The following is a 27,419-nucleotide window of genomic DNA, read 5'->3' as shown; positions in this document are numbered from 1 at the left end:
CAACGCACACTATCTGGTGTTCCTCTCCCTGGCTATTCGGTTCTAGCAACAACTGCAGTGTAACTTCAACCAGCTCAGTGAGGATGTCCAAACGAGTTCACTTTGGAGTTTATTGGTCCCACCAACTCGGGAGAGAAGTCGTCCTTGAAGGGCTTCTCTAGTCGAGGCGAATTCGGAGCTTCAGCACAGCAGCAGGGCTTCACCGGGCAAACCAACGTTCCAGGAGTTGCAGCAGGCGCTGTGTTCAAGTTCTTCTTCGGATTCCTTCGTCGAGTGGTCGACTCTGCCTTCCAAGCCAAAATGCCTCGCCTTTTATGCAGGGTTCTCTCATTCATTCCAGCCTAGCTGTCAGTCACCCAGCAGGGTGGCTGTCCTTGCCGGAAAGCCAGCCGGCCAATCACCTAAGAGTGCATTCCTGTCTCCTAGGAGACTAAGCACATGGAGTTTCGGGCACCTTCCTTGCTTCCTGCCCCCACCAGACACCCTGGAGCCAGAGGCGGGCTTCACTCGTGAAGACAAAACGAACAAAGGGACCAAACCTGGTTTGGCACGCAAAGTACATCTCAAGAAGGACCTTTCCACAAATGGCGAGAAAAAAGACGACCAGGGCAATTTTGACAAAAATGGCACCCTTGGGTGCTTTACTGCAGCTGCGAACACACCCCGCGGTAAATGCACACCACAGTATTTCAAGGTAAACCACTGCCACCAGCCATTCATTGAGGAAAGGGTAACATAAAAATGTTACATGAGAAGCTAGACAAAGGGGATACTAAGTAACCCCTCCTGCACCCTATTGTAAGATAGTGTGTGCTGGGTCTAGAAAGTTACAATTCACTTTACTGCTCTTGGAAACAGTAGTTATCCAAGAGAAGGCATTTAAACCTTTAAGAAATCTGAAAGACTTGTGACACAATGCAAAAGATGCCTATGGAGTTTGTCAGACTCCACAAGCAAAAGAAACAGAGTTCACAGAGTTCAAAATCACATTAAAATACATGAGAGAGTGGCAAAAAGGGGCTCGCTCTCTCCAGGCAAAAGATTCAAGCCCTAGAGTCCAGCAAAAGAGCTGGGGGTACCCAAGGTAGAGAGGAATTACAACATTTATGAGAATTCTCCCTAATTACCACTGCGAAATTTACGCGCGCTACCAGATGTAACCTTGGCTACGCAGACTACACTGTCTCTATTAGCGCTAGTCACCTTTATGTGGCATAAGACTCCTATTGAACTAGACCCACCAACTAATATGAGAAGTGTAACCATCTCTATGTCCTCTACACTACCACACCCAAATGCTATGTTGCCCACGTACTTCCTACCACAATGGACACCACTATCTTATAATGAGATACATACTGGCACCACTCCTAGTACTGACACTACAGACCTCTCACTGTTAAAATGGATCCAACGCTTCGCCTCCCGGCCTACCCCAATCAACCATGTGATACAGCAACTAGAAATCTAAGACTTGGATCCAGATTCCTCCAATCTCACACCTACATACCAACTACCAAAATCTTAATCAAGCCTACAACCACTACCACCAAAACTAGGAAGGCACATAAGAACGCTAACAGGGACACTCCCCGCACCATGAAAGGCACTGTTAGTAGCAGCAACCCTACCAATTCTAGCATGACCATTAAATGCACCCTTATCAACGCTAGGTCACTGACTGCCCACGCATTAGAAGTGGCTGACCTTATCGTTGCCAACCAATTAACTTCCTTGCCATCATAGAGACTTGGCTGCATGCTGCGGCATGCCCTACTATGTCATTAGCCATCCCTGACAAATACACCATCACGAGATACGACAGAGCATCTTCCAAAGGTGGCGGTGTCGCCATCATCATCATCATCATCAAAATTGACCTTGGAATCAGAGCTCTCCTCCACTTTCCGTTCCCCTCTGCAGAACTTCTCTCTTTGAAACTTTCCCCTATTGGCCTCACGTACCCTTAAGATCCATCTTATTTACAGACCACCCAGTCCTATCTCCACCTTTGAGGAAGATCTGCAACAAGTCCTTCCCACAGACCCCAAACCTGGTTCACAAATCCTACTCCTTGGCGATCTCACCCTCGGATTCCATGACCGTAAAGACATTCGAGCCATGTCTCTAGCTAATGCAGTGACAGAATTAGGCTTTTCCCACTGCATTAACAAACCTACTCACAACAAAGGCAGAACTCTTGATTGGATAGCTGACCTCAATGGCGAAACCAACATCCTCGCCAGTGCACCATGCGCTTGGACTGACCATCATGCCATCACATTCTCCATTCAACCCTGTCCGCTCCCTACCTCAACTAGCATCCTAGTTCCTCCTGCCTTAATAAGAAACCAAAAGAAATCTCGACTGAAAACCTACTACCCTTATTACAACCTCTCATAAACTACTCTAACAATGAACAGACCCCTCCACATTTGTGGAGCACTATAACCATATGCTCCTCCAAGCCATAGATACTATTCCCCCTTTGAAATTACGGAAAGCCAAGCTTCAAGCTCATCTCAATAACTGGTTCATCTCCAACTATAAATCCTTATGTGACAACAAATGGAAGGCCGAATCGGCCTGAAAAAACCAACCTTCAACCCCCACCAGAGATGCCTTCTTAAAAGCTGCAAAGGGATATAAGCTAGCCATCCTCCAAACGAAAAGAAAAATCTATAATAGAATTTCTAATGCTATATCTGGTTCTAAAGAACTTTTTAAGATCCTCCGAGAGCTTGAATCGTCCATCCCACCTACCGAGTCCTGTGCTAAAGATGAGGCTTGGTGCACTAAGATAACATTTTGCAGTTACAAACCAAAATCGAAATGAAAAAAATCAACATTAGCTTAGACGTAAGACCCCCCTAAGACTCCTCATCCAACAGCGATTCCTTGTAACCTCTTCAAATTCTCTCCACTATCCATTACTGAAGTGGAAAGCATTATTACCAGCCTAAAACCCTCTCTCTGTCAAGGCGACTTATGCCCTGCAGCTGTCGTCAAAGAGGCAGCAAAAGATCTTGCACCGCCCATCACAGCCTTCATCAATTCATCTTTTGAATCTAAAACAGTCCCCACCAATTTGAAAGATGCCTGGGTACTTCCTCTCCTAAAAATAAAAACAACCTAGACCCAAACGTCCCAATTAACTATAGGCCTATCACCACAGTGACGTTTGTATTGAAAATTCTCGACAGGGCAGCCTATCTCCAAATACAGTCCCACTTGGAAACAGTCAGTCTCCTGGGCTTGCGACAATCATTGTTCCGGCCTAGACACTGCACGGAAACAGTGCTTATAGATTTAAAAACGCAAATTGATGAGCAAATTGAAAAAGGCAACATAACGCTCCTCCTCCTAGATCTATCAGCCACATTTGATCTTGTCAGTCACAAAGTCCTTTGCAACCACCTCTCCTCGCTAGCACACTTCTCTGAAGAAGCTACTGAGTGGATTCAATCATTTTTAGAAAATAGAATGAGGAGTGTTCTCACCTCTGTCCTCTGCTGACCCTGCGCCGGTGACATGAAAGGTGCCACAAGGCTCCTGCTTGTCACCAACACTATATAACATATTTACTAAGCCGTTATTTGACGATCTCGACCACTTGGGTGCCACCTACATTAATTATGCAGATGACACCCAAGTCCTCATCCCAATTACTGGCAATCATGATACTGACTCGAAATTACTAAATACAATTTACCTTATCATTCGGGCATGGATGGCCACACATGGGCTCTGCCTCAATGATGAGAAGACTGAACTTTTAACCATCTCACAAGCCAAACTAAACAAACTTGACACCACCTTCAACTCCTTCTGTATTGATTGCATTAACATCCCAGTCTCCCAAGTCGTCAAAACCCTAGTAGTCTATCTAGACTCCTCCTTAATGCTGACCAAGCAAGTCAACGCCATAGCCTCTGCCACAGCCTATACTTGTAAATTAATAAACACCTGTAGACCCTTTCTCTCCCTCACAAGCTGTTCCACCTTAGCTAGAGCGCTGATCTTATCCAAATGTGATTATTGTAACACACTCTACCTCGGAACCAGCAAAAGAAATGTAAACAAACCTCAGGTCCTCCAAAACCCCGCCATCAGAGCAGCCTTCAACATACCCTGATCCCACCACATTTCGGAAACGAGACACGCCGCCGGCTGGCTGTCCATCAACAACGGAATCTCTCTCTGAAAACACTCACCCTCACTAAAGTGTCTAACATACTCAGCACCTAATTACCTGGTCTGCAAATTCACCAAAAAAACAGTCGTCCAGTCGTCCAGACCCACTAGATCAGCCCAACTACATTGCCTCAAAGTCCCGAAGTATAACCGACAGAAATCTGGAGGCACTAGCTTCCTTGTATTAGCGTCCAAACTTTGGAACTCTCTACCTACTGCTATAAGAACTACCTGCTCTCTCCCAATTCAGGACAAGTGCAAAAAAAATGGTTTGCCACCCGTGAAACCAACTAACCCATAAGAGTTCTGCTTGTCGTTTCCCTCCTGCTTGTACATAATGCCCTGTATTTCCTGCTTTTGTAAATGCCAATGTTGTAAATACCTTCTCGATGTTTTATATAAGTAACATGTAACCTGTAACTATATCTTGTAAAAATGTAACTGGAATAATGCGCCCAGATACCAAAAGAAGGGTTTGGTGTGCTATACAAATAAACAATACAATACAGGGTGTCTGAGGTTGAGGATACGCTCTGAGCAATCCTACGTTGTGGAGGAGTGCTCCGGCCGTCTGGAGGCGCACTGCACGCCTTGGAGGACATGCGAGAGGAGGTGGAGAATCGTTCCTGCAGGAACAATATTCGAGAGACGAGAAATTACCGACCTTTTTAGCTGATTTGTTTCGCTTCATCCTCAAGCTGCCTGAGAACCTTGGATATGCCAAGACCTGACTGGAACGACCCTAATGAAACGTAAAGCTCTGCGTCCACTGGCTGTGCGCAAAAGAAATACCATGCCGGTGGGGTTTTCCCACTGGTCTTCACTTCACCCACCAGGGAAGGCGATGGCTTGTGCGCTCCCTGGCAGACGTGGAAAGTCTGTTGTATCCAGAGGGGCCTGGATGTGTCACTCAGGCCCCAGGAGAAAGCGACCATAGATGCGATGGCCCCTATACAATGTACCCGGGATTCTATCCCGTACCTGGTGGTGCGTATCCCGAGCAAGCCGTCTGAAGTACATCGTACTAACTTTCCCCCCGCTGATCCTCAAATTAATTGAAGATCTGGGGAGGTGGGGGCATCAAGCGATCTCTTGGTTCCGTCGCATTGCAGCAGTCAAAATGGACCTGATCCTGCGGTTGCTATACCTGTCGGTGAAGGTCCCGGACTCGGATCTTCGCTCACTTCAGGGGAAGAGCCTTTGCTTCATTTGAAGGGAATAAGCCGGCCAGAATATCCAAGGGGGTTCTGCTGAAACCAGTGGGGGTGGGGGAGGAGCTCGGAGTGCCGGATGTATTTTGCTATAACCTGGCAGTGCAACTTTTGCATGCTTTCACCTGGGCAGGGTCCACTGTAACGCCAAAATCAAAACTGAGTGAGCATGCCCAATCAGCAGTCGACCTAGTGTGGTTGCCTTGCGTAGATGGGAGATACTTGGGTCAGGGGTGGGGCTTCTCTTTGCTTGCGACAACCAAGAGCACACACTATTACATGGGATGGCCTTTTCGCAGATGGGGAATCACTGAGTTTGGGGCCCTGCTCACCCGTATGGAACAACCTGAGTTTATGGCTTGGATGTGGGGGGCGGGCTTCAACAAATGGGCAGAGGGAGGTTTGGTATGCCTAAGGCAACTCTATAAAAACAATAGGCCATTGACATTCGACAAATGCAAGCTTACCTTTAACCTACAAGAGAGGGAGCGCTTCAGGTATACGCAGCTGAGGCACCTGGCCTCCCAGCTAACCACGAAGAGGGTGCGATTAGATCTCTCTCTGCCCTCAAACTGACCTTGCAGGAGGGTACCACAGTGGGGCGATTATCAAAACTATACCGGCTTCTGGACACGGGAGAGCCTATTACGCGCTTGCCATATATGACCAAATGGGGAAAATGACCTGGGGAGTCCCATTGAGGATGAAGCATGACTGAGAATATGGGGTTGGATGCTCAAGTCAAGACATTGTGTCACAGACAGGGAATGCACCTATACATTTTGTTATATATGGCACCTTACCCCGGAGAGGCTTCACCACATGGACGATAGTTACTCCGCTGCCTCCTGGGCGGGGCTGCGATGCAGTGGGTTCCCTTTATCACATGGTGTGGTCCTACCCCAGGGTGGGCCTGTACTGGGAGGAGGTGTTGGCTAGAATAAAAGAAATCACAGGGTTGACTCTCCCCATTGACCCACAGGTGGTGATTTTGGGGGATATGGGTGGTGGGACATTCCCTCTTACTGGGGCAATGGTGGCCTTGATTGGCCATTTCCTTCTGGCAGCAAAGCTGGTTATTGCCCGAACTTGGAAGTCGACTGAGGGCCCGGTGGTTCAGATGTGGTGGGTTAAGGCCTGGGACATACTGATGGCAGACAGAATTACGGCACTATATGAAGGGCGTTACCCGAGGTATGTTTCGTTGTGGGCCCCATTCAACGACTATGCCGAGCAATACCCGGCATTTGCCGGTAGGCCCCCAATGTTGCTACATTTCTCTCTGCTGTGATCCCACTGGCCTGTGGAGGCGATTGGAACGAACATTTCTCCTATGACTTTTGTCTGCCAGGATATTACGACGAATTAAGGATAACCTGGTGTGCTAGCGGGAGATTCCAGGCTCGTGCGGGGGGGTCAAGGGGGCAATCAGACTTGGTCGCAGCTAACCCAAGACCTTCTCACAAAGGTTTGGCCGGGAAGCCTGCCGATCCGGGAGCTGTCTTTAAAGCCATCATATTGTACTGTACCCAATCTAAAGCTTGTTACTGTACTCAAAACCTGTTCATTTAAATAAGTTGTTTGAAAGAAAAAAAAAAACCTACCTATGAACACATGCTACCTGGACTGTTACCTTGCAACCATCACCTTGAGTCACTGTCCCTGGGTCTTCCCTCTCCTGTTTTCCAGGGCCCCTGAGATTCTGCTGCAGTTTATCTTCTGTGACCCTCTTAATGCAGCAGTTTTTCTTCTGTGGGCTTGAGTCCCATTCTGCAAACTCTTTCTTGGGGAGTTAGGTCATTGAGCCTGGGTCCTGCGCTCCTCTGGTGTGGTCCCTTAGACACATTAGCTGCATAGTTATTGTAATCTCCACACCTATGAACTGTAAATACTATATACTTACCCTTTTACCTTAACCACTAGAGACCTATTGGCGTTGTCCTTTTAAACTTTATGCAAAAACGAACCTCCATGCCATCTATAAACCCTTCACTCTGGATACCAGGACATCAAGTTTGTGTTAATACGATGTTCATTGAGAGTTGCGTGTGCAGTCTAAAGCAGTGAGCAGCAAAGACATTTACTGAAACGTCTTGTAACCAAGGACATCTTTTTACCTTTCTAAAATTATGCACTATTTTTTTTTTGTGGCTTATCAACTGCATCCTTATTCATGTTTCTGAGGCTAAGTATTCCAAACATTCTTGCCGTCTGAGGGCAGTGCCAGGGGATGTGTACTGTAAAAAGTCTGTCAAAAGGAACTGATCATTCCAATATTCTAGACTGTTGATTCTTTTCCATTGATAAAATCGGCTTAATGTTCCTTTTTCTTTCCAGTCCACAGCAGGGGCCTCTTTGCTAGCCAGCACATCGCCACTCACCCTCATGACATCGCCGTTGTCTGTAACCAATCCAAATGTGGCAAGTTCACCGTTGGCTCCTTTCAGCATGCTTGGTGGTTTGGTTCCTGTAACTGTGCCCTTCCAGTTTCCGTTGGAGCTGCTTGGCTTTGGAAGTGACACAGTAACAACTTCCTCAGGAACTACCTCAGCAGTTTTTCATCACAGTCTCGCTCAGAGTAAGTGCAGCCCAGTATGTAACACAAGTATAAATGTATTCCACATCTTGCCTGCTGTTTGATATGCTGCATTTTATATTGAATCCCAGTTTTATTGGCTGACCTGAGAATATTGTGCTTTTGTTGTTGGGTGTGTTTGTGTGTGTGGCCATGATATCCTTCATAGATGGCCATATGTTTTCTTTATTTAAATGTACATGTCTTCAGTTCTGCGGCATTGGATATTTTCATAGATTCACACACTTTAGGTGGGATAAGATGCAAGCATATCAGTCGACCTAAAACAAACACATGTGCTGCAGAACCAGTGTTGCAGGTGTAAGGAAGGAATTGCATCAACAGTGAAGCCACAGACACAAGAAGCTTTATTAAGTTTGACTGTAGTTTGAGACTTCCTATCTGGCTCTAACTCTACAATGGGAGTAATCTCGACCATGAAAGTAAACCAAAATAGTCCCGGTCAGTCTGTCAAACAAAATTAACAGTCTGAGTCTTAACCCGATGCTTGCCCTCACGCTATACAATAACTAAGTGTGGGGTAGTATCCCCAAAAACAAGAGTGTTCTTCAAAAATGTCAGAATGGCTTTGGAAATGTCTCTGCACTCCCATCCCCATGTTCAGGTCAATGGGGTACCTTTAAAGTTCTTCAAATTGGGTAGTTTGCACAGTTCACCAATTTCCTATAAGTCCCATAGGTCTCCTGCCAATGGTTTACTCAACTGTTTAACACTTTGTACTTCACAACGTTCCAAAATCAAATGTTCCTTTCAAAATGTTCCTTTCTTCCAGCTCCACCTTGTAGAGCTCGGGGAAACCTCACATCCCCAACCTTTATGCTTTACAATGTTTGCATCGTTAAATGGTTCACCTCTTAATTGATATCGGATCATAGTTCCACACATGCTTCCGTCCGCCGGCGCTGGAGCCTGACTCAACTTGCCTCTTTTCCTCACAACAGTTCAGCATAGACTCGAGCCTGTCTTCTTTTTCATACCTTGGGGTTCCCTTCCCCATGTTCTAAATCGTTAAATCACCATTCAGTCAATTGGGCTTTTACTGTCGAAGACTTTCAAAACTGCAAGGATTTTACACAGACCTCTGCATGACCACTTCAACTTCCTGTTAATCAGTTTTCCAGCTTTCATAATGTTTAACACTTCTCAACACCAATGCCTCCTGGTACTTGTAGTTTTCACCATGCTAAGCAATTCTGGTTTCACAACTTCAGTGTTGTTCACTCGTGCATATCGCATACCGGGTTCTCTCCCTGTTTGGAACTCCGGCAGTGATTTCTTTGTTGCGCTTCTCTCCTTTGGCGGTTGAGGTCAGGGTCTTGACACAGACTTCCCTCTGGCCGGCTCGAGCCAGTTTTGCTGTCTCAAAATGTCTCAAATTATTTTACCTTCCCAGACATCCAACTACAAGTCCCAGAATGCATCACTTCTCATTTTGCTCCCACTTCCCCTGTTTCCCTCGGCAGCTTGGAAGCTTCAATTTGCCATATAATTCTCTCAACCCGCTTGGCGCTCTTGCCGCACAATTTCAGTTTTAGCCCCACACACGCTACTGGGTCTTTGGCTCTCACCCTTGGCAGGGCAGCACTGGCTGAGTCCTCTCACTGGAATCAGGCTGAGGTTAGGGTCTTACCACTTGCCCCCTCAGCCACCTGGGTTTCAATGTCTCACCCAGGGAGCGAACACTGCCTTGAGCACTGCCAGCCAATGTCAGCTGCCCCTGTTCTTGCTCCTTGAAGACACAGCTCTCTCGCCACACTGCAGCCTCCCCTTGTCTCACAGGCTCAGTGTCTGGGCAGTCTGTCCTCCTTAAGGCTCTCCAGGGCTCTCTCAGCTGCTGCTTTCTCCTCCTGGCCTCCAGCGTCGCCAACTCGCTCAAAGTGTGGCTTCTGGCTCCACCTTTTATACTTGGTGGGAAAGTCAATTGGAGTCAGGTGTGAGTAGCTGCCTATCCCTGCCTGACTCTTAGTGGGACATTGCTGTTCTCTAAAGTCAGTTGCCCTTATTTTCCCCATGTTGTCTATAAGGGTAATCTGTATTGCTCCTAGTCAACGCTTCCTCGTCCCAGTACTTCGGTAAGTCAGGGGGAAAATAATTATGGGAGTTGTATTGTTCACTAGGGATTGTGGGTAACTTACTGTCAGAAAAAAGGGGGATAATCACACTGCTGTAAATAACGGGCAAGATGTTTAATTCCCTTTTCCCTGTTCTCGTATGCCTCCTTTTTATCTTGTTCATGTTGAAATTGGGGCGGCGTTAACAGGACAGGATTCACAGTAGCCCATGAAGGCAGAGGTAATGTCGGGTAGAGGGGTGTCGAATAAAAAGGGATACCATGTCTCGCCTTTGTACTCCTCGCCAATCCCAGAGGACTCTCCACCCAGTTGATCCTCATTCACTTGTCCACTCCCAGGGTCTGGATCCAACAACGATGGCCCTCCCCTGGCCACCTAAGAAGAGCTTCCCCGGGGAGTAGGAAGGGAAAAGCCCTTAGGTTTTTTACACAGGTAAGTAACATTTGCTTTCTCTGTAGGATAACCTCACTGTAACAATGTTTGGTATCTTAAATTGTCTCTGCTTGCAACAACAGAAATTTACTTTTATAATCAGTTATTTCTGCTATATATTGCTCACTGTCACTCATAGTCTTTTGTCCAGTTCTCATAGAGACTTACCATTTCCCGTTCACACTTTTTGGTTGATATTTTCTCCTGCATCAACCCTGTCGTGTCCATTGGGTCTGTAACCCACTCTCCTCTTTTCCGTCCCTCTCGCTGTTTCTCTCTCCTTTCTAGATTTGCTGAAAGGTTTACAGACAAGCACACAGCATGCAGCGGCACTCTCACATACTGTGCTGCCTGCACACTTGCAGCATGCGTTCACAGGTAAGAGAGATTTGCTCCTTTTCTCTTCTCCCATTTGCAGGAGAATCCCACTAACAAATTAAGTCAAACTTGAGAAATCGGGTAGCACTCTGCATGTAATTGTGATGCGCAGAATCATAATGTGAATTTTGCGAAGTTCAGAATATATTATAACTATCAGATACCAACACTGGAGAAACAATATTACAGATAGGTAACTTGTTCTTCCATTGACACTGTGAAAAATGCACTTCAGATTACCATATCGGGCATTTTAACACCAGGTTGGCAACCAACTTTTGCCCATAACACAGTCAATACTGGTTAAGACACCGTATGCATGTCTTGTCTGAAAATTGTTCTTACTCTAAAATATTTATAGTATTCAGAGCCATTAAGCATAGAACGTTGGGCCAATCGAAACGTATTGAATATTTTAAGACTTGCTTTACAAAAATAAGCTAATCTGACATCAAGAAATCCGCACCTAGGAACACAACGGTCCTTTGAATACACAAGACTTTGAGAGGTGTATTTAGTGGGCAGAATGAATTCTATCAGAAAAGCCATTCGTAGAACCATAAAGATGCACAGTAGAATGGGTAGGGATAGCCAGTTGGCTACTGGGTAGAGCAATGGAACATGGTGAACACTGAGTATAAGCAGAAAATACAGAAGGGCTACACACTTAATCATAGAGCCAATATGTACAGTTTGTTTACATCTTGTGGATAAGGAAGGCAAGGCAATCGGGAGGAAGTAAACCGGGAAACTAGTGCACAAATAAGCGTTCTCTTTAGCCAACCCAGCCAAGTAGTGGTTTACTGAGACTGTACACAAAGCAACCCTTGACTGTTCCCGAACATATTGCAATTGGAGCGGTATGCCTGGTTATATCTACGTGGATATCTTTTGTGGCCTAAATAAAACTCCAGGGCTTTGCAGACTGTGTTTGCCAAAGCCATATTTGGGATGGGGTAGCGTCTATTGGGAGCATTTAGTAAGCCTGGTTTACTGTTTAATTTTAGCAACTGCTTCAGCAAAATCCTGCCTGCTGAATGTCCCTGATACCAGGAAACCTTCTTTGAGCATGCTTCCCTTTCCCATAAAGCTTGGGTGTGAGTTTGGGGAGTGCAGGACTATGAGGATATTCTATGAGCATTTTTCCCCCACCCATTCAAGTGCCCAGATGTAAGTGGAAGTCAAGCGCTCTGCGTAATGTCCGTGAACACACTGTTCTCTCCACCCAGGGTGAGAAATAAGTTGTGCGAGTCACGAGTTGTTCTTTGTGAATATGACCATACTTCACTGAGTCCACACAATAAAAGTGCATAATAATGGTGTGGGTTGTGCCAAAAAAAATATTCCTTGCTCACACGGTACATGTGTGTGAATGCTTGATTAAAGGGTTCACAAATAAGCATGTTCCCTGTGCCTGGTATTGTATTGCGTTATATCATATTGATTGTGGCAGCAAATGATATGGTGCAATTTATAAATAAGAAGAGTGTGAGCAGGTTTCCCTTTTAAAAATATTTCTGAGGCTTATGGAATCTGCTTAGATCACATGCTATGCATAGGCCGACATCTAGTGTAAGCTGCAGAGTATTAGTTGTTTTCGAAACTCGAAAAGGGACGTCGACAGGGCGTGCCAGTAATACAATCCCTAGTGTGACGTCCACTGTACCCATGGTCCTTCACCCGTCGAAGTCCCTCAGATTGTTTTTTCTGCCATTGTGACGGACGCATTTCGTGGCGTTCAATTCGGCTATACGCGATTTGCTTATGAAAATTTAAGACTAGTTTACTCTTTCTGTCCTTTTCCAAACCGACTTTGATTTCTTCATCAACGCAGTGGAGAGGATAACCATCGAAAGAAATGTCCAGACTCGACGACCCCTTTGTCCTTGGCAGGCCGCACCGGGCCTAGGCCCTAACAGTAGGGAGAGTGGGGGGGGGGGGGTCATTGTAGAATGCATTTTCCCCTCCATTCCCTTTCTCGCCTGGCTTCCATTCCCCTTAAATATGGAGAACATTCCTTTTTAAATTTTGCCCCACGTGCAACACAAAATTTCTGTGGATAAACCAGCACCGAGTGTGCACCTTGTGTCTAGCGCAGGACCACGACGAGGGGCATTGTCGAGCCTGCAGGCTCTTCAAGCCAAAAACTTTCAGACCGAAGAACCAAACGCTGGGCCCATCACGCCATGCAGGCCGAGGCCGCCATGGACGTGGAGGGAGCCTCTAGTGATGGCACCATCGCGGTCTTCACAGACAGCGAAGGCGAACCGTTAGGCTCCCAAGTGCCGGCCTGACCCCAAGAGACAGGCCGGTGGCTCTGTTGCGGGGACGACACCCAGCGGCGAAAGCACTATCATGACCCCCGACACTAAACACACATCCCGGGGCAAGGAATTGGCATTGTCGACCAAGCGCCCATACACAGCGTCAAGGGGGAGATCTACAGAATCCCTGTCCTTTGGGCATTTGAGGTCCTGATCGCCCCATGACGGGTCCCGTAAGTCTAAAGCCAAAGAAGACGCCGTCCCCAAAACACTGACTGAATGTCGGGAGGTGAGGCTGCGGTCCGCCCCATTGCCGAAAGTGGACATCCCACGTTGAAAACGGCTGTAAGCTCTAAAAACACTAGTTTATCCCACCTAGTGAAAAAGCACATCCCTGTGAGCCTGCTAAAGTCCAAACACTCCAAGAAACACTCCTCCAAGAGCCCCAATCATGAAGATAAGTCTAATAAGGACAAGTCTACCCGTAATCATAGGGAGAAACACTCCGTCCCCCAGGAGGAAGGTTCCTTGGCAGAAGCCTTAAAGAACAAGGGCCAGCCTCTGAGGAAAAAAAAACCACAGGCATATCAGAACTTTCAAACTACACCTCCTACAGCTGTGGCTTCCAGCTCCCAGCCCCCAGCAAAAAAGGCTCGACCTGATACTATCCCTGTTTCAAGTCCAGTCCAACCAGTACAAGGTGATCTGTATGATGTTCACACAGACACTGATGATGAAACCTACCAACTGATCATTATGATGATGATGATGATGAGGTGTATAACCTGGCCTCATTAATTCAGCAGGACTCACCAGTGGCCAATTCGCCAGTGGACAATCAGCCTCTCCATAATGACATGTTAATTAAGGCATCTGAACACTTTGGTATCCAAACCCAAGAGACTTGTCTAGCTAAGGACTTTGTAGAAGATATATTGGGGACAAAAAAGCCGCCACCCAATTCATCCCTATTCTACAATCTATCCAAAGAAGGATTCAACCTTCCCTGGAGACACCAAACCAGACACGGGCAGTAAACCCACAGGTCGAAAAACTTTTCTGACCCGCTATACGTCAGGGGCCAGCTTAAACCAGATTTGCTTGTGGTTACCACAACCCGTAAAAGGGCAGGGACACTGCTAGCCTCTTCAGAGGCACCGCCAGATAAGGAGAGCAAAAAACTCTGTACTATGGGGAGGAAAGTAGCGACTTTGGCAGCTTTCCAAACTCGGATCGCCAATAATACAATGCTTTTGGCAAGCTATAATTGCCACAAATGGGAAGAGATAAGCACCCTGATAGCTTCTGCTCCCGAGCCTCTGACGTCACAACTAGCCGTGGTAGCAGCTGACTGCAAAGCAACATCCAGCTGCATTCTTAAAAAGAACCTTGATGCTGCAGACTATGCGGGCATTCTTATTGCCGAAGGGACCATAATCAAGCGCCACGCATGACTACGCCAGTCTGGCTTCAAGCTTGAGACCCAAGCTATGCTATTTAATATGCCGGTGGAACCCACAGTCTTATTCAGCAAAGCTGTAGAAGACACATTAAAGTCCGGCAAGGAGGAATATGACACCCTAAAATCTCTGGGCCAGCTGACAAACCACCAGGCCAGAGAGGCTGAAGCAATTTTCGCCGGTTTTGTGGCCAAATCTCTCAGAGGCTCCGGTTACGGACAGGGTCAAGGTTCTTCCTGGAATAACAACCGGGGCCAATCCTCACAGGGATACCAAAGAGGCCAGCGCAGATCTCGCTGCCAGGGGAGGTCCTCCACATCCAGAGGTGGAGGTACACCTCCTAAGCAATGACAGCCTGCTACAGGGAATCACCACGGACAAGTGGGTGCTATCGACAGTAGCGGGAGGTTATTGTGTGGAACTCATTCAAAAACCATCCCCGCGTCAGAGAAAATCAATGAAGGAAGAACAGCACATCCTTCTCGAAGAGGTCAGCGCACTGCTACTCAAGGACGCCATAGAGATCGTACCAGCCAACGAGGTAAACAAGACTATTTATTCAACCTACTTCCTTGTGCCAAAAAAAATCTATCTATGCGCCCAGTGTTGGACTTACGCCCTGCAAACACTTATGTAAAGCCACAAAAATTCTGCATGACAACGCTACAAGAGGTAATACCCCTGCTAAAGCGGGGAGACTACATGGCAACACTGGATATGAAAGATGCCTATTTTCATATTTCAAGGTTTCCAGCGCAGAGAAAATGCTTGCGTTTCAAAATGGCAAACCAGCACTACCAATTCAAGGTGCTACCCTTAGGAATAGCGTCTGCTCCAAGGGTATTCACCAAGGTACTGACGGTGGTGGTGGCACACTTGCGCAGGGAGGCAATCCCAGTGTAACCCTACCTGGACGACTGGCTGATCACAGGGGAATCACCCCATCTTTGCAAGCAAAACACGTAAAGAACCATAAACCTTCTCTTCCAATTGGGCTTCTCAATAAACGAGAAAAAGTCAAGCCTTGTGCCAAACACAACCAAATCGTTCCTAGGAGCTGTCTTAAACACGGAAGCAGGGTTGGTCTTTCCATCTATGGAAAGGGTTCAAAACATGTTACGGCAAATACCTCTGTATCAAGTTGGTCGCCAGATAAGCGTACGCAAAGCAGTGAGACTACTAGGCATGATGGCCTTATGTATTTACCTGGTCCCACACGCATGTCTGCTCCCCATGCAGGAGTGTTTAGCGAAACAATGGTCTCAGGCAAGCAGTCAGTGGGACGATCTAGTGGTCGTTTCGCCACCACTACTACAAAACCTATGCTGGTGCAGAAAGGGAAACGACCCGGAAGCGCAAGCAATCATTACAACAGATGCACCACTCTCCGGGTGGGGATGTGGGGGGACACATTAACTTCGCCACACAGCACATGGTCTGTGGAGTCGGATCACTGCATAGAACCACATCAACCTGCTGGAACTCCTAGCAGTATTCAAAGCGCTTCAAGCATTTAAAGCGCAGCTAACGAACCAGTCGGTACAAATCCAACAGACAGCACCACTGCAATGTTCTATGTGAACAAGCAGGGGGGCACACACTCTCCAAGTCTGTCCAAGCTGGCACAGAAAATATGGAGTTCAGCACTCAAAGGGGGGATGTACCTATCCTCCCAACACGTTCCAGGGCTACTCAACACTCTAGAAGACTCTCTGAGCAGAGATCCCCTACCAGAGGAACATGAGTGGGAACTAAACAGAAGTGTCGTAGAACACATCTTCTCACAGTGGGGTTACCCCATGCTAGACTTGTTTGCTTCAAAAGAAAACGAGCAATGCCCAGACTTCGCGTCTAGGTTCCCACCACCAGACTCCAAGGGGAACACCCTATGGATGAACTGGTCAGGGAAATGTGCTTACGCTTTTCCCCTGACTCCTTTTAATGAGCAGGGTAGTGAACAAGATTCACAGAGAACAGATGACGCTCATCCTAGTTGCTCCCATGTGAGCAATGCAGCCATGGTATCCACATCTGCGCAAACTGGCGATGTGCAATCCCATCAAACTACCGTGCCAGACAAATCCATTGACCCAGCATGGGGGAATAACAGTACACCCTCAACCACACTCAATGAACTTGGCAGCATGGCTCCTGAGGTAATAGAGTTCGGACACCTTAATCTACCACAACTGTGTATGGATATCCTCAAGGAGGCACGTGAACCAAACACCAGACACTGTTATTTCGACAAGTGGAGGAGATTTGTAATTTGTTGCCAGTCTAAACAAATAAACCCCATAGAATGCACTCCTGCTCACATTCTAAATTATATGCTCCACTTGTTAGACTCTGGGTTAGTATTCAACTCCATAAAGGTCCACCTGGCGGCTTTATCAGTGTACACCACCTCTGAGTAAGGTATTGTGGTGTAAAATTCCAGTCATTAAGGCATTTGTGGAGGGAGTAAAGAGACTCCACCCTCCAATTTCAAACCCACTGCCAGGCTGGGATCTCAATGTAGTACTCGCAAAGCTCATGGGGCCTCTATTGGAGCCTATGCATAAGGCAAGTCTTAAACACCTGACATACAAGACTGCCTTCTTATTGGCTATTACTTCCATAAGAAAAATTAGTGAATTGCACGCATTGTCAGTGCAGGACACTTTCTTTGTCATAATCAAGGACAAATTGGTTCTACCTAGGGTGTCTCCTAAGTTAATTTCCAAATTCCTCGTGAACCAATCCATTGAGCTGCCGGCTGCCTTCCAGAACCCAACTAGCTCAGCTGAGGTCAAACTCCACACACTAGACTAGATGTGAGGAGGGTGGTCCTTTACTATGTAGACAAGACCAGGCCGCTTAGGAAAACAGACCAACTGTTTATCTCTGTAGTACAAGGCAGATAATAGTCAGATGCATGCAATTGTGCTATTCATTATCAAACAAAGCACTGCCTTACACACCAAGAGCTCACTCCACAAGGAGCACAGGAGCTACTCTGGCATTTATCGCAAATGTCCCCTTAGACCACATTTGCAAAGCAGCTACTTAGAGCTCAATACACACTTTCACTCAGCACTACTGCATTGACACTCATTCCAAAGCAGATACACAGGTGGGACACGCGGTTCTTAAACATCTATTTGCCGCTAATCCTTCTTACAACCCACCACCTTCTCCTAACACTGTTCTCTAATCTATGCATAGCATGTAATCTAAGCAGATTCCACAAGCCTCAGAAGGAATACATTACTCACCATAATCGTATTTCTGATGCTTGTATTTGCTTATATTCACATGCGCCCACCCTTCCTCCCCTGAGAGAAGGTGCATAAATATTATATGAGCTTTTTAGATATTTATCTGTTTGGATACACCTGTACTCGCGCTACGCTTCATGCTACCTCATGTCAGAACAAAACACTCTGAGGGGTGGTGGACCATGGGTACAGTTGACGTAACACTAGGGATAGTATTACTGGCACACCCTGTCGGCGTCCCTTTTTGAGTTTCGAAAACAACTTCTCTAATACTCTGCAGCTTCCACTAGATGTCGGCCTATGCATAGCATGTGAATCTAAGTAGATACAAGCATCAGAAATACGATTACAATGAGTAATGTATCCTGTGTATTCTGCTTTAGATCTGTCATTAGGTGTTCCTGTGACCCAGTCTCAGTAAAGACAGTATGATTTCCAGTTTGTATGAGAGCAGAGCTGACAGGCCCTGCAAAACATTGGTGAGGCACTTTAGTTGATCAGTCAGCAGCATGTGGATAGAAGCCAGATGGCATTCCTCCATGGTCTCCTTTTAAACCATATTTCCCCAATTCTTTGATATGGACGACACGGGAGATGTGCTGGTTTCCTCCAGACATTTGGGAGGAAGTCTCCTGTCCTACACCCGGTTGTGAACGGCTGCTTAGTTGGGAGGAATGCACCCACAATACCCTGCAGACCCCCTAATGTTCCCTTCAGTTTTTTGCTGTCCAGAAAGCATTTTGTGGGGATAATCTCAGGCCCCCTCAGTCTAATTTTCCCTTAGTCGCAGGCCACTGTGGGCAACCACCCCACTACAACATCCCGGGTACAAAATAAACTAGGCTTCCCACTTTCCCACTACACAACTCTTTATCGCTTTCATCATAAACCAATGAGAGGGTCATTAAAATCTTTCTTCCAATTGCACATTGCTTAAAAAGATTACCCACATCCTTGAGATGTGCCACAAAATAGATTGTCCAGAGCACTAGTTGAATCTAACTTGCAGTACTGTAACAATCTCTGGTTTGGATATCCGCAAACCCTTCCATCCAATAACTTCAGTTTAAAGAAAACAGTGTGGTGCAATTGATAGTCTGCCTCAAACCAGACAACCATATTGCTTCGTCACTTAAAGGTGTAAAATGCCTACATGTATGTTCGGGATTATTTTCTTTTCGCAGCTTGCCCTCAATCGACATCAAAGGAACCCCCACCCTTTTGTTATTTGATTCTTGTCCTGACTTTTGGAGGTAAGCCTATTTGCTTTACATCCCTTGCTTAGCTCATCAGTTTTGGGTGCACTGGTCAGTTCCTAAGGCTACCAGTGCAGGGGGACATTCCTTGTTTTTATGCCTTGCAAGTGAAGTGTGGCACAAGTACTTTGTATCACTTTTTCTTTTAGTAACATTTCTGTTTTTAATGATGTATCCAATAATGGCTGGTGGCAGTAGTTATTTTCAGACAGTGATTTTCGTTATTCTCGCATGCAGTTTTGCTTTTTACCACATAATGAATGCCATTTGGAGTACCATGTACTCAAAATGTCTGTGCCAGAGTTTTTGCCCTGTCCTTGAGCCATCTTTTCCTTTGGCCGTTTTCCTGCCCTCTCAGGTCGGGGAAATGCCATATATGGAAAGCTCTTTCCCAGGCAAAGCAGCAGTCTAAGCATCCGGCTGGATGTAGGGGCTGGGACTGTCTAGTCCCAATCCCCACTCTGGACAGGGGTATTTCTGTTTCTGGGCAGGTGTGGGGCAGGAGGCTGTCCATAACTGAACAGTTTCAATGGTGCAGATACATACCATTGGTGGGCTGTGGTGACTTTGGCTCATATTTGAGATAAAAGAAGGTGCAGCCGTTTTTCAGATTGGCATTTGGAGCGAAGACCCCTGCAAAGAGTTGAAGCTGCTGAAGACCTGAGGCCGAGATTCAGCTTTGTCTCCATCCAAGTCCCAGTGAAGCCTTCTCTCTGGCTCAATCTCCTGAAGACCCTCAGCAGTGATTCAACCTTTGGGCTGGGGGGACCAGAAAATCAAGACACTTGCACGCTGATTCTGCCATTTGAAACTTTCAGAAGTGTCCCGGACAAACGTCTGGGCTGACGCACAGCTCCATCCAAGGCATTGGTCCCCATTCTGAAGTTCGGTTTGGAACTTCACAGATCACTAGCTTGTGGTTTAAGAACAGTCCTTCAGCAGCATCTGCTCTGTATTGAAGAAGGGCCTTTTTGGAACAGTTCCTTTGTCTTTGTCATATGAGCTTCCTGTCACCGCCGCAGCCTAACTGCTGGCTGCTTCCATAGTGTACTGAGGGTTTCTTGTTTGTTTTGTTTCTTTTATTTATAACGCACACCTGACCCAAGGGTAACTAGGCGCTTGTGTGAAAGGTAATGGTTACATGGCACAGTATATACATTTTATACATAGTTGTACAAAGGAAATGAGATTTGTACAGTCAGGATAAAATTACGTGGCAAAGTATGTACATTTTGTACAGGAGTGATGCTTTTTGTATAATCTACATATAATTACATGCATAAGTATTTAGATTGGTCAGTATACATGGAAGATATGTCATAACATTAGGTCATAGCAGTGGTAAGAGAGGAGAGTAGCATTTAAGTTTTGTTGAGTATCCACGTGATAACGTGCTTTCTGAATTTGTCAAATGCTTGAATAATTTGAATGTTATGAGGGAGAGTGTTCCATAGCTGAGCGGCTAGTACCGGGAAGCTGGCACCACCAGCTCTTTTTAAGTTAAATCTAGGCACCACCAGACATGGTGTGTTGGAAGATCTAGTGAATCTATTGGGCACTTTCCAGGTGAATTTGTCTGTGAGATAAGGAGGGGCTTGACCATTAAGCGCCTTGTGAGTGAGGCAGATGGTTTTAAGGTTGATTTTTTTTCTTGTATAGAGAGCCACTTGTGTTGCTTTCTAGTTACTGAAATGTGCTCTCTTCTAGGGATGTTTAATGCCGCCCTAAGCGCATTATTTTGCATAATCTGCAGTTTATTTGTAATGGATTTATTGGCGCCTAGGTAAAGGCTGCTGCAATAATCCCATTTGGATTGTATGAGAGCTCTAGCCAGTGTGAGGTAACTGGTGGGTGATAATAAGGGTATACAGGCCCTGATCAACTTGCCGGTATAGGCATTGGCTGAGGAGGTCATGTTTACCTGTTTGAATAGGTTAGACTGGGCATCAAGGTAAAAACCTAATGTTTTTACATTTTTGGCTAAGGGTATATTATTCCCATCAATGATGATACTTGTGTAGTTAGGACTCAGTTTAAGAAGGTTGTTAGGTGAGCCGACTAGAAGTAACTCAGTCTTCATCATTCAGGCAGAGACAGTGTATGGCCGTCCATGCCTGAATGATGGTGTAGACCTTGTCAATCCGAGCAACATCTTTATCATAGGATCCTGATAGAGGTAGGAGTATCTGGGCGTCATCTGCATAATTTGTGTAGGTGACACGCAGACGGTCCAGTTTGTCGAATAGTGGCTTTGTAAAAATGTTGTACACAGTGGGCGAGATGCAGGATCCTTGTGGGACTCCGCAGGTGATGGGATCAGCAGCCGCCGAGGGTGATAACACTTGCATGGTTCTATTTGCAAGGAAAGATTGGATCCAAGTGACTGCCGAGCTAGAGAAGTGAGCTGATAATGATAGTTAATAAGTATTGTATGGTCTACCAGATCGAAAGCAGCTGAGAGGTCTAGGAGGAGTAAGATGGCCACTTTGCCTTTGTCTTTCAATTCGTCAATCTGGCTTTTGAGATCAACAAGGGCAGTTACTGTTCCGTGCTGAGGTCTGAAGCCAGATTGGCGGGTTCCGAATAATTTGTTGGATTCTAGATAGTCTTGAATTTGCAGGTAAGCAATTCTATCCAAGATCTTCAGTAGGCAGGGGACTGTCGTGATTGGTCTATAATTGGCGGGTATAGCCGGGTCTAGAGTCTGTTTCTTCAGTAGTGGGAGAACCCAGGACTGTTTCAGATTGCATGGGACGCAATTGCTGGAGAAGGAGGAGTTTGAGTTTTGTGATAAATGGGGCTAGATCTCTAGCTGTGTCTTTTATCATTTGAGCTGCGCAGCTGTCACCTTTGCAATTGGACGGTTTAAGATGTGCAATGATTTCTTGAACTTCAGGTATGGAGACCATATTAAATTTGAAGCCTGAATTGATGAGAAGGTAGTGTTGGAGTATTAGTTGTGAGTTGTGTCAGGGAAGGTGGTAGGTGTAGCTGATGGCAGGGAGGTCATCTTGGCGACTATGGATGATAAGGATGTGCCATCCAATGAAGGACTATCCTGTTTAGTGCTAAAAGTGGAGACTGATCTAGTGAAGGTGCAATTTGTACTGGGAATGGAGGTACTGAGGGGAGGAATGGGGTGGGGCAAGGGATAGCAAAGTGGCGCTGACATCCCAATCTACCTAATCCTTCATCAATCTTGATGAAGTGTCCTTTAGTGCATGGGGTGAAGTGGGGTATTATGCAGAAAGGGAACATAATTATAGATAGCAATACCTGCATAATGCGGGATAGGCTGTTTCAACAGAGTTACTACTGCATATGATTCACAGTTACGAATGATTCAATAGCAGTTGCATGGGATGCGTGGGTGGTCTGCATATCAGGATGCCTGGGTCGCCCAGCCGCGCAAAGCAGCAGAAAACATCTCACCAGAGTTGGGAACTGCCACTTAGCCAGATCTAATCACGGTGCCGAACACTACCACTGCACCCAAGGCCATCTGGCTTCATACACTAAAACCAACGATCTAAGCACAGCAAATCTAGGAACACTAGGGGTGGTTTCTAGTGCAAACTGAGTAAGAGATGGCAAGCCTGCATAACTGTTTTTGACCCACCGCACCCCCTCCAACCCAGCCATCCCTCTAACTCACCCGCTCCCGACATAGGGATGTGCAGGTGCAAAGTCCTAACCTTACCTCTTCCCTGCTTTATCGCAATCAGTGGAGTTCTGGCCAAGTATTTCCTCCTTGACCATTGCATGGACTAAACGGGATCTTAGAATTTCATCTTTTTTTTTTTAACAATTTGTTTTACAACATCATCCAACAATAAACAAAACAAACACGCTGGCACCTCTTGTGTGGATTCCGCCCTGCGTCGTCATTTTTCGTGGCACGATCCTGTGGCCGTGCACCTTGGTCTGGGGTGTTCTGTTCGTCAGCCATTCCTCCTATTTATGCTCTTGCGCTCCTCCAGGGGCGTCTGTGCTGCTATCTTCCCTTCATCCAAATAAGTCCTGTATCAGGGTGTTCCATGCCAGTATTTTGTGGCCACTCTCCCTGTCTCCTCTTTGCACCACCCTTGTCTACACCGCTGTCTCCGCCACTGACCATTTCTTAAGATCTGCCCACCACAAACCTGTGCTCGGTCCCAAGTTGGAGTTCCATGCCATTGCTATGCGACGCTTTACCAAAATGCACACTAGATCTTTCATCTTGGCCAGATGTGCTCTTTGTCTGTCGCCTCTCGGAAAGTGGCCAAGTAGATAAGATTCCGGGGTCCATGCCCGCATATGGATTACTCCCTCCTCCACCCTTTGTTTGAGTCCCTCCCAAAACGTCTTTATCACCAGGCAGGTCCAAAACATGTGCAGCATGTCAGCCTCCTCCTCAGCGCAACGTGAACAGTTCCGGGGCTCCTCAGTCCCTATCACAGTCATTCTCTTGGGTGTTAGCTATGCTCGGTGCATGAGGTACAGCTGTGCTTGTTTGAATCTTGCATTTCTGGACACCTTCTTGGGGTATCTCAGGACCCTAGACCACTCTTGGTCCGTGAAGGGCCTCTGGAGCTCCCCTTTTCAGCATTGAGTGATTGATATTTTATTTCTATCGTGCTCATACACAAGTGTTTCAGAGCGCGGCAAGGGAAAGGGAACAGGGGAGAGCAAAAACAACGATCTTACTAGGCCCAGTGACATTGAGAACGTGCAAGTGCAGGGTAGAGGGAGAAGGGGGAGAAGTACATGGAAGGGGGAACAAAAGGAGAGTGCGGAGCGAGAAGGAAAAAACAAAAAAAATAATAAAATAATAAATAAAAAGGCAACAAACAATGGGAGTGCAGCCAGCAAGTGGCAAGTGCTGGGTTTATGGCAGCAGGACGTGTAGGTCTGAAAGTGCAGGAAGAAAAGGCGAAGGCTGTATGGGTACAGATACAGACCCCAGTGCAGGGGGTGGCCCGGAGGCAGTGCGTGAGGGTGGCAAGATGAGCAGGTACCTGGGCCCAGAGGACAGAGGGTGGCCAGGTGCATGGTGCCGAGGGAGAGTAGAATCAACAGGGGAAAGGGGAGGAGAAGGCAGAAGCAAAGAGGAAGGTTTTGAGGTGCTTCCGGAACCGGAGATGGTTCTCCTCAAGTTTTAGAGTGGCAGGGAGGCTGTTCCAGAGGGAGGCCCCAGCCGAAGACCGATCTACCCCCCAGCTCGTTTCTTTGAGAAACGACTGACCCTGAGGGAGTTAAAGGTAGAGGAGCAGAGTGCTCGAGATGGGAGGTATTTGCGGAGGGATAGCTGAAGGTATGTTGGACCCAGGCCCCAGAAAGCCTTGTGGACAATGCAGAGGGTTTTGAATTTAATTCCTGCATTCGCTGGGAGCCAATGGAGAGATTTCAGAGCTGGAGAGATACGATCCCAGGGCTTGAGGCCAAGGACAAGTCTCGCAGTCCTGTTCTGGATAAGTTGTAAAGGGCAGAGAGTAGAGGCAGGTAGATTGAGAAAGGGGCTGTTGCAATAGTCCAACTTAGAGAGAACCAAAGCTTGGGAGACAGTGAGCTTCTGGGGGAATGAGAGGAAAGGAAGAATACCTCTGAGGAGGTGCAGTAGGAGGTTTGACTTTTTTGATACATCAGCGATGTGGGCAGAGAAGGAGAGTGTGGAATCAAAGGTGATACCAAGGTTCTTGGCCTCGCAGGTGGGGATAGGATGAGGGCTAAGGGAGGCCGGCCAGAGAGTGAGGGGAAAGGAAGGTGATGGTGTGCCAATGGGGAGGATCTCTGTCTTGCTGGCATTAAGACAAAGATAGTTGGCGGCACACCAATCTTGGATGGCAGTTAGTGATGAGAGAGGTGGAGGAGGTGGACAAGGGCAGCCTGAAAATGAGTTGAGTCTCATCTGCGTAGCACTGGAAGTATGAGCAGAAAATGGCAATACAGGAGGCGAGAGTTGCCAGGTATTGGTTGAAAAGCCAGGGCGAGAGGTTAGACCCCTGGGGGAACACCACAGGTGGAGAGGAAGACAGATGATAGGAAGGACCCAAGTTGGACCTGGGAGGGTCGATCAGAAAGGAAAGAGGTCAGCCAGGCCAGAGCCTGATCGGTGATGCCCAAGTTATCCCGGAGACGGTTGAGCAGGATGGTATGGTTGACCGTTTCGAAGGCAGAGGAGAGATCAAGTAGGATGAGAACAGAGGCAATGCTAGAGTCAAGGTTGGAAAGCAGATCTTCACAGATGTTCAGGAGAGCAGTTTCCGTGCTTCTGCCAGATCTGAAGCAGACTGATGGTCATGGAGACAACCAACAGAATGAAGGTTTAGCTAAGAGATGGCCAGCTTTTCAAGGAGTTTGCCAAAGAAGGGGGTAATGGAAATTGGGCGATAGTTGACGGTACAAGAGCGATCAGCTGTGGGTTTCTTGAGGAGAGGATGCACAAGGGAGTGATTAAGAGGGCAGGGGAAGGATCCTTAGGCAAAGGAGTGGTTGCAAAAGTCGGCAAGGGCCAGAGCGAGGGTATCAATGTGGTCCTTGAGAGTTTTAGAGTAACGGGGATGAACCTGTTTTGACAAGGCTTTCATAGATCGGACTTGTCTAGCGACCTCATCAGGGGAGAAGAGAGGAAAGGAAGAGAAGGAGGGTGGGGGGGTGGCTGGAGGAGGGTCAGTGAGTACCGACGGAGAGGGGAGGGGAGAGGAGAGGAGAGGAGAGGGGGTGGTGGAGAGTGTGGACAGGATGTCCTGGGTTTTTTAAATAAAGTGTGAGGCCAGGGCATTGCAAAGAGCTTGAGAGGCAAGGGGAGGGGTAGAGACTGCAACAGGGTTGGCCGGCTCCTTACAATTTTTAAAGAGTTCAGCCAAGCTGTTGGATGCTGCAGAGAAACGGGCTTGAATGTGGACTCTCTTCTTGGTACCGTTCCCTCGTTTGCAGCTCTCGCTCATTATTAAATGTCAGCAGCTGCTGATACAGTCTAGAGACCGTGTGTCCCCTTCAAATAAATCATACCATGCATCCAGCATCCCCTCGGGTCCTCGTCGTCTGGGAGTTCTGGCATCTTTTCTTAATTTTCTGAACTATACTGTTGTGTAGTATGAACTGCCCACTGTGTAAGTTGTGCTCCTCCATCAGCTGTTGGAATTCTGCCCATTGTCCCTCCTTTTTCAAGTCTCTTATCTGAGCTATGCCTTTGGCTTCCCAATGGGATCTGTATGTTGCGAGGGTCCTCGTATCCGTACCTACAAATCCTGCGAGGGAGATCTGTGCGGAGCAGAGGTTTTGGGCCCCTTGGAGTTTCCAGGTCTTGAGCAGGGACTTATCGATCCATAGCATTTCTTTCAGGTAATATTGCTTCAGCGCCGTGTGTATCCAGGGTATTGTGGTGCACTTCTATCAGATAGCAGAAGGAGTGCGGCGCCCATGTGAGTCCCAGGTCTAGCAGTTGGTTCAAGGGGACCCCTCTAAGATCAGCCATGGGGAAGAGTGAGGACTTGTCTTTGTTGATAGCTATTCCTGAAAGTCTGGCATACGCATCTATCGCTTCAAGTAGGCTTGTCAGATGTACACGCAGGTTTCCTACGCAGTGGAGCAGGTCATCTGCGTATAACAAGATTTGGTGTATGACCCCATCTATGTCTATCCCGGTGTCCATGTATTCGGCCCTAAGAAAGGCCGCCAATGACTCAAGGGCCAGTATTCTAGTACTGGTGACTAGGTCTAAGGGCTAGTACTGGTGACAGTGGGCGACCCTGTTTTGTGCCTCTATAGATCCTCCAAACCTCCAAAATATGTCTCCCAGTTTTCACTCTCGCTCTGGGATTCTTAGAGCAGCCTCGCCCAATGCAGGAATCCCTCCTCTATCCCAAAGTGGGCAAGGACACTCGGCAACCACTCCCAATTCACGGAGTCAAAGGCCTTGACAGCGTCAAGTGATGCTATGGCGCTTTTGCCCCGTCTCTGGTTCGTTTAGTCCACCACATGGTGGTCTTCGCAGATTCCACTTCGTGTTCCTGCCCGGGACTTAGCCCGTTTGGTCTGGATGGATTAGTGTGGGTATGACCTGCTTGAGACGGTTAGCGAGCACTGCCGTGAGGATTTTGGAGTCTTGATTAATCAGGGAGATCGGCCTACAGGAGGCGCAGTCTAGTGGCGATTTCCCGGGTTTCAGGACAGGTATGATGACCGATTCCGACATGCTATCTGGCAACTGCCCCTTCTCAAACACCTCTTGATAAGTGTCCAATAATCTCCATGCTAGAGTGCCCTTGTATTCCTTATAGAACTCGCCTGGGAGCCCGTCGGGTCCCGGGGTTTT

At 47.1% G+C, this 27,419-nt stretch overlaps 1 protein-coding gene across 2 annotated transcripts in view; it reads left to right on the top strand.

Moving 5' to 3' along the window:
- UBN2 (ubinuclein 2) overlaps window positions 1-27,419 on the top strand; it is a 1,320,634-nt gene that overhangs the window by 1,176,204 nt on the left and 117,011 nt on the right. Inside the window, exons 15-16 of one of the 2 annotated variants that reach the window (XM_069652704.1) lie at window positions 7,743-7,983; window positions 10,794-10,883. In XM_069652704.1, coding sequence (XP_069508805.1) covers window positions 7,743-7,983; window positions 10,794-10,883 — 331 coding nt within the window. The remainder of the gene's footprint in view (window positions 1-7,742; window positions 7,984-10,793; window positions 10,884-27,419) is intronic. The other variant, XM_069652705.1, reaches the window with a different exon arrangement.

Source organism: Ambystoma mexicanum, chromosome 3p (assembly GCF_040938575.1).
Source record: "Ambystoma mexicanum isolate Mex_15411 chromosome 3p, UKY_AmexF1_1, whole genome shotgun sequence".
Classification (NCBI taxonomy): domain Eukaryota; kingdom Metazoa; phylum Chordata; class Amphibia; order Caudata; family Ambystomatidae; genus Ambystoma; species Ambystoma mexicanum.
This window is presented reverse-complemented; position numbering and strand designations above follow the sequence as displayed.